This window comes from Nematostella vectensis, chromosome 15 (genome assembly GCF_932526225.1).
Source record: "Nematostella vectensis chromosome 15, jaNemVect1.1, whole genome shotgun sequence".
NCBI lineage: Eukaryota > Metazoa > Cnidaria > Anthozoa > Actiniaria > Edwardsiidae > Nematostella > Nematostella vectensis.
Genome location: NC_064048.1, coordinates 12244088 through 12252395, shown reverse-complemented (window position 1 = coordinate 12252395; position 8308 = coordinate 12244088). Strand labels below are relative to the sequence as shown.

General features: G+C 43.0%; 1 protein-coding gene across 2 annotated transcripts; it reads left to right on the top strand.

Moving 5' to 3' along the window:
* Positions 1-299: 299 nt before the first annotated feature.
* On the top strand, positions 300-5606 carry LOC5506988 (outer dense fiber protein 3). 2 transcript variants are annotated; one of them, XM_001627604.3, is made up of 5 exons: positions 301-1808; positions 2611-2834; positions 3470-3610; positions 4629-4741; positions 5321-5606. In XM_001627604.3, exons 1-4 carry the CDS (start codon positions 1298-1300, stop codon positions 4725-4727), a joined length of 975 nt encoding a protein of 324 aa, XP_001627654.3. In that variant the 5' UTR covers positions 301-1297; the 3' UTR covers positions 4728-4741; positions 5321-5606. The 2 variants fall into 2 exon arrangements, with proteins under 2 accessions (XP_032231317.2, XP_001627654.3); XM_032375426.2 differs by lacking the exon at positions 4629-4741 and having other exon boundaries at positions 300-1808.
* Positions 5607-8308: the final 2702 nt, after the last annotated feature.

The window sequence follows — 8308 nt, the reverse complement described above, 5'->3', positions numbered from 1 at the left end:
CTGTCGGTAGCGAGGGGTGATGACCCGACAACGACACAACAAGGCGCACGCTCGAAACCAGGAATCTCTGACCATGATTTGATGATGGCAGCTACATTGTCATTTGGTTAAGTGATGCTTTGCGAATGCTCATGAAACACTTTTTTTTTAATATTGCGCGGCTGGATTACTGGCTGGCTGATTTGTGACACCAGAGGGTAACCGCGCGGTGACCACAAAACCAAGTCGCATAGCTTACCATATTTCTATACCTATGGAGCTCCGCGCGCGGCCTGCGGCCGCGCTGGCTCCGCTAATAACAGAACTCAAGAAAAAAAGGTCTTTTTTTTTCATCGAAGAATGAAATTGGAATCTGTGCAATATAGAAAAGAGTCGGAAGTATAAAATAATAAAAAGGTATTTGAAGCTCAAGCTAACCTTATGTTTACTTTTGGTTTGTTGACATAACAAAAACACTGCACAAACAAATGTCTAGTAGCGCTTTGTTTACTGTCCGAGTATCCGTGCACACGTCGAGTGGCTAGGATTAGCGTCTATTGTATGGAGAAACTTATATATTATATATCACAAAACACTCATTGACATAAGTGTACGAAAGCTTTAAGATCACACAAACTTTATGAAAAACAGTACATTTAACGTGCAGTAACAAAAATAATTGCGATATTTCCACATTTCTATACTGCTAAAATAAATTTCATCAAAACGTTTAAAAATACGGCAGATCCTATGCTTTGAAATAAAGTAAATATAATGTGTTGTTTACAAATTTTAGAATTCATGTGGTAGTTGCTAAGGGAACAGAAAAGTAGCCACGTGACCGTGTGATAATTTGTTGTCGTTATGAAGGCAAATTTTACACCGTTAGATTGCTGAATACTTTGAGAACTTATTTATTCTGTTTCAACCTTGAAATGTGATGCGTTGCCCTTATAAGCAAATTTTACATCGTTGATTCTGGTCTTCACCTTAAAGTAGATTAAAATATGCAATTATCAAATACTTTTTAATTGGATAAACAATCAAAATAGGAAAAGAGAGGATTATATTATCACAAAGTTGACTTTGAGATCTTTAGTGTTGAAAAATGCCTTAATATGTAGTTGCGTTGCTGAAGCACCGAGAATTTATGTTGTTTGTGTACACGTTTTTTAAAAGTTTACAAGAGTTAATATAAGTAGATTGTTAATCATAATTTTAAATATCGCCGTTTTATATTACCGCTTCATGCTAAATAAAGAAAAATAAGTAGATATTGTAGACTTTCGTAATGGAATGAAAACTTGACATAAACTTTATGTTTGCTAATTGCACCAGCTTTGCAAGAAAATGGGAAATATTTTCACAAGAAAGTCTACACGTCCTCGCGTGGGTTTCAGCTAATGGTTTACATTATATATACTCTGTGACGTCACAATCGCCCAGATCACCCGCGCGCACACTCGCGCTAAGAACGAGCAAAAAGCAACAAGATTCTAATGTTAAAAAACTAAGCGAGGAACAGAAAATGACAGTAGACGTAGATTGTACAGAGAAGGAAATAACGATCGCGGCGAAATGCCGCGGGCCTGGACCAGCGAAGTACCTTCTACCAGGAACAGTTGGCAAGAAGAATCACGACGTGAGAAAAACGACCAATCCTGCGTTCAGCTTCGGCCAGCGTCACCGAGATTTTTTTACGCAAATAAGTCCAGGCCCTAAGTATATGGTTCCTTCTGGCTTAACGCAGTGCGGGAAAGATGGGACGCCGGCATTCTCGCTGTATAGTCGCGCTAAAGAAAAGAATCTTTCTCACGTCCCTGGACCAGGTTAGGATGGTAATCACATATTTGCTCTACTTTATTTTTGATAACAAAATAGTTGTATCATACGATTCTATTGGCAGAACTCTGCGAAATAATGTTATTTTAGTGATCGTTAAGATGGAGACGGTGATTAAAACTGACAAAAGTAGCTGTGATAAAAACATGTCGTTATATAGTTTCTGGGTATATAGGAGCTGATTGTGGTGACGACGACGATGATTTATAATGATGATTGCGGTGATAGTAATGAGATGATGGTGTTGATGATGATGTTGAAAATGACGATGGTAAAAATTATGATGGCGGTGGTGGTCATGGTAATGATTTAAAGAGAACTTGACACGAAAATACATATAAGCTTTTATTATAAATATATATTTTATATATAAATATAGCTATCGATGTTTGTTGACAATGCTGATGATGACCACGGTAGTTGTAATGATAATATTATTTATATTTTGTTTGATTTATTATTCCGATCCATTTCTTCTTTTATTTGTTAACCCCCCAACAGTGTTGCTAAGTTGGATGATAACAATGGCCTTAATGATAATGGCGGTGATGATAATGATGACGGTAAAAGATTATGATGGTGGTGGTTGTGGTGATGATTTGATATAATGATGTTGCTGACGATGATGAAGGCGATGTTTTCCTTGATTTACTTACTTAATGGTGGCGAAATAACCAATAATGTTAACGAGTTTAGTTGTGGGGAGTTCATGTTGGTAGCGAGTAGATTGTAAACAGTGATTTGCCGGTAAACATTATTTTTACATTCCTAAATTCGTGTATTTTCCAGGTGAATATTCCCCCGAGAAGCACAGCATCCCGCACGAGCGGAAAGCTCCCAGCTACTCGTTCGGCTCACGGACTAAGTACGCTCAGAAACAAATCACTCCCTCGCCCAACTCGTACAGTCTCCCCGCGCTCACGGGCCCCAAGGTGGTGAACAAGGCCTCAGCGGCCGCCTACTCGCTCACAGGACGAAGTAACAACGGCGGATTTAGCGAGGACTTACAAAAGGTCTGTGGTGATTGTAATATTATGCTTAACATCATTACGCCCTCATTTTTTTATCAGACCGCCTAACTTTTTGTTGCCGGCTATTTTTGGAGCATTTCGTGGATGAATTAAGTGTTCTTACCGAGGCCTTTTAAATTATTTAGTTTTGTTTTTGCTATAATGTTTCTCAAATCTATTTGAAAACACCACATAAACTAGCGTATATAAGAAATGACACAAGTGAAAAATTACAGACAGAATGACCCATGAGTTTAAATTTCAAAGGGTATTGATTTGGAACAAAAAATTTTTCGCACAAAGCTCAGAATGTTTTTGTAATAAAGAGTGCACTCCAGATGCTACTGATGAGTTAATTATTTTTTTCTTGTCCGATTTTAGACCTCCGGACGGTAAAATAGCTTGCAATGCCGGCGTTTGCCCGATATTTTTATAGCGAAAAACCAGCCTCGAGCGATTCGTAGCCGCCACCTTGGATTTTGAGCAAAAATAAAAAACGAGGGGAGGGGGTGGGTAAGGAGAGAGAGAGAATTATCATAATCCAGCCATTTCATGTCACTTCTTCCCTCGACGTTTTCTCCTTTATAACCACCATCATCCTTATTGTTGATGATTATTTTTGTCCTGTCCGATTCTAGACCCCCGGACCCGGCACCTACAAGGTGACGTCACCAGACAAATATCGCAAGCGCATGGCGGCATACTCCATGAATGGTCGAAATTTTATGCCTGGGGACTCCACACAGAAGCCAGGGCCCGGACAGCACAGTCCGGAAAAGGTAAAGCGGTCTGTCCGACTTTCAAAAACAAATTGCACTTTTTCTTCCTATTTTCATTATACAGTAAGCTGTTCCTCACGAATTTCAGTGCTACTTTCATTGCTTCTACTTCGCGCTACTTTAACAAATCATCAAATTCTCTTTTACGATGGTATTTCAACGGTATCAAAAGGCGCGAGATCTAGGCATCTGTTGCTCTGGACATATTCCTCGCCTTTCACCGATTTCAGACCCTACATTTTTCCATAGTCATATGTTAGTTTATTCATTATCTTTTCTGATCCATACCGATTCATATTTGTATCGATATTCACCTAAATAACCAATTTAAGCACTGTTACGAAATCTAGGGTATTTGTATCGATATTCATCTAAATAACCAATTTAAGCACTGTTACGAAATCTAGGGTAAATTGTTACTTTTCGTTGTTTGTCGTAACGACATGTATGTACAAACTTTCCTCACAAGTCTGTGAATCACCCGATAAAACTCTGGCACCTCTACGACCTCTACACCAGCTATACTGGTGCGGAAGGCACAACAGAGCTAGGGCTCCACATCAAGTGACCCGTGTGTGTATTGTTAGTAAGCACTGTCACTGAGAAGCTCTGAATTGGCACTAGCTGAACTCGTGTGTCAAGTGATGGAAAAAAGGGTATTCACGTGTCAAATGACGTCATGTGTCCTCTAATCGTCCAATGAGGTTTCATGTCACGGTCACGTGTCTTAGGATTGTCCAGTGAGGGTGCAAGTTTTTTTTAGACTAGCTACATAATGGTCTTCGTTACAAAAAAAACACCAAAAATATTGTCCTGTCCTGTTTAAACAGGTTTAGATGCATAAAATAAATTACTTGCTCCTATACTTTCCTTATATTGTCCGGTTTAAACAAGTTGTGATGCATCAGAAATCCGCTTTTTTACTACCAACTCGTCCATGTATTATCTATTATTAAACAGGTTTCGATGCATCAAGAAATGCAATTGCTTCTGTACTTATATTGTCCGGTTCAAACAGGTTGTGATGCATCACAAGGCCGTCCCAAAAGTATCATTTGGTATCAAACACTCGGAGTATTCTTTACCCTTAGTGGTGGACGTACTGGACGTGGATTAATCGGGAGCCCTGTGGTATGCTGTGCTTGATCTCAATACGGCTGCAAAGGATGTCGGGAGCGAAATTGTAAATACAAGATCATAAGTACTGCTTATTAGGGGAGTGCGAGATTTCACGAGTTGAAAAAAAGGGCAAAAAGGTATCCTTCGATTAGTTTAGCATTTACGCTGTAATTAAACGTTTTAACGCTTGTTTGTGATTTCGCACGGCTAAAATATTTCTAGCCATTTCAAATAGTTTCATGCAAAACCTGACATCCTTTGCAGACCATGCCTCTTTAAAAACAGGCAGATAACCGAGATAGTGCAGCATTAGTAAAAAAAGTCATGATTAAAAAATAATTAGTCGTCATATACATAGGTAAAATCAAGACAATCGAAACATAACAGTAAGGTCATCGTGTATCGCGTCATTACATTGAGATAATCAATCCTTTGTGACGTCATGGAAGTTAGGTCAGCGTGTATGGCGTCATAACAGCGTGATGATCATATACGATGTCATGACAAAGAAGTCATGATGTAAGACGTCATGACAGTGAGATCACCATGTATGTGTGTATGACGTCATAGAAAAGATGTTTGTTTCCACAGGTTGTCATTAACAGACATTCTGCCCCCGCCTGCACATTCGGTATTCGCCACACCGAGTACATAACCCTACTAAAATGTTAGAAACCATCATCCTTCATTTGCAAGAACTATCAACAGACGCCGAGTCCTCGAGAGGAATGGTACATTACCGCGAGTGCATAGTGTTTCTGTAAATAATCCAAACAAAATTTTAATGAAGATAGCAGGATGGAGCGAGGTTACGAGATGGTTTCACAGTAGCGCACCTTTCGCATATGTATTGTAAATAAAAAAATATTAACTTTTATCTCAGTATTGGTGTGCGCTGCGCTGCTGATGCTTAAGGGGCGAGGGGAGGTCTGGGGACAACACAATAAAATAGAATTGTGTATCCTTTCATCTCAAACCACTACTATTATCTCAGTGTGATGACTTTTAAGAAAATACTGTACGTCTAATTTAGTTGCGATGATGACAAGCCGCACTGTCACCAGTTTACTTCCGGTCGATTACGTAACAATCTCTGATGATTTTTAGCGTAAAACGCGATAGAATCTTTCAAAATTGTAAAAGCAGTGTGTCCATTAGAAGTTTCTACGAGGATGTGATTGATAATTTAGACAAATAGCGCGGATTATAATAGACTCTTTGGTCTCTTGTCGGTAGAATTTATCATCGGCCCTTCGGAGGTAGACTGGTGACAATGAATATTTAAGAGAGATTAAAAAAATAGGGGGTGTGGGATTTTTTTATTACACATGACAGGAGGTGAACATGGCGTGGCGCCAGCAATCTTTGAGCTTGTCACGGGGAATAGCGCTCCAATATTACCCATACTCACCTGCGAGCTTGTCTCACGGGGAACAGCGCTCCAGTATTACCCATACTCACCTGCGCGCTTGTCTCACGGGAAATAGCGCTCCAGTATTACCCATACTCACCTGCGAGCTTGTCTCATGGGGAATAGCGTTCCAGTATTACCCATACTCGCCTTCGAGCTTGTCTCACGGGGAATAGCGCACCAATATTACCCATACTCACCTGCGAGCTTGTCTCACGGGGAATAGCGCACCAATATTACCCATACTCACCTGCGAGCTTGTCTCACGTGGAACAGCGCTCCAGTATTACCCATACTCATCTGCGCGCTTGTCTCACGGGGAATAGCGCTCCAGTATTACCCATACTCACCTGCGCGCTTGTCTCACGGGGAATAGCGCTCCAGTATTACCCATACTCACCTGCGAGCTTGTCTCACGGGGAATAGCGTTCCAGTATTACCCATACTCACCTTCGAGCTTGTCTCACGGGGAATAGCGCTCCAGTATCACCCATACTCACCTGCGCGCTTGTCTCATGTGGAATAGCGCCTCAGTATTACCCATACTCACCTGGGAGCTTGTCTCACGGGGAATAGCGCTCCAGTATTACCCATACTCACCTGCGCGCTTGTCTCATGTGGAATAGCGCTCCAGTATTACCCATACTCACCTGCGAGCTTGTCTCACGGGGAATAGCGCTCCAGTATTACCCATACTCACCTGCGCGCTTGTCTCACGGGGAACAGCGCTCCAGTATTACCCATACTCACCTGCGAGCTTGTCTCACGTGGAACAGCGCTCCAGTATTACCCATACTCACCTGCGCGCTTGTCTCACGGGGAACAGCGCTCCAGTATTACCCATACTCACCTGCGCGCTTGTCTCACGGGGAACAGCGCTCCAGTATTACCTATACTCACCTGCGAGCTTATCTCACGGGGAATAGCGCTCCAGTATTACCCATACTCACCTGCGCGCTTGTCTCACGGGGAATGGCGCTCCAATATTACCCATACTCACCTTCGAGCTTGTCTCCCGGGGAATAGCGTTCCAGTATTACCCATACTCACCTGCCCGCTTGTCTCACGGGAAATAGCGCTCCAGTATTACCCATACTCACCTGCGCGCTTGTCTCACGGGGAATAGCGCTCCAGTATTACCCATACTCACCTGCGCGCTTATCTCGCGGGGAATAGCGCTCCAGTATTACCCATACTCACCTGCGAGCTTGTCTCACGGGAAATAGCGTTCCAGTATTACCCATACTCACCTTCGAGCTTGTCTCACGGGAAATAGCGCACCAATATTACCCATACTCACCTGCGAGCTTGTCTCACGGGGAAGAGCGCACCAATATTACCCATACTCACCTGCGAGCTTGTCTCACGGGGAACAGCGCTCCAGTATTACCCATACTCACCTGCGCGCTTGTCTCACGGGGAATAGCGCTGCAGTATGACCCATACTCACCTGCGCGCTTGTCTCACGGGGAATAGAGCTCCAGTATTACCCATACTCACCTGCGAGCTTGTCTCATGGGGAATAGCGTTCCAGTATTACCCATACTCGCCTTCGAGCTTGTCTCACGGGGAATAGCGCACCAATATTACCCATACTCACCTGCGAGCTTGTCTCACGGGGAATAGCGCACCAATATTACCCATACTCACCTGCGAGCTTGTCTCACGTGGAACAGCGCTCCAGTATTACCCATACTCACCTGCGCGCTTGTCTCACGGGGAATAGCGCTCCAGTATTACCCATACTCACCTGCGCGCTTGTCTCACGCGGAATAGCGCTCCAGTATTACCCATACTCACCTGCGAGCTTGTCTCACGGGGAATAGCGTTCCAGTATTACCCATACTCACCTTCGAGCTTGTCTCACGGGGAATAGCGCTCCAGTATCACCCATACTCACCTGCACGCTTGTCTCATGTGGAATAGCGCCTCAGTATTACCCATACTCACCTGGGAGCTTGTCTCACGGGGAATAGCGCTCCAGTATTACCCATACTCACCTGCGCGCTTGTCTCATGTGGAATAGCGCTCCAGTATTACCCATACTCACCTGCGAGCTTGTCTCACGGGGAATAGCGCTCCAGTATTACCCATACTCACCTGCGCGCTTGTCTCACGGGGAACAGCGCTCCAGTATTACCCATACTCACCTGCGAGCTTATCTCACG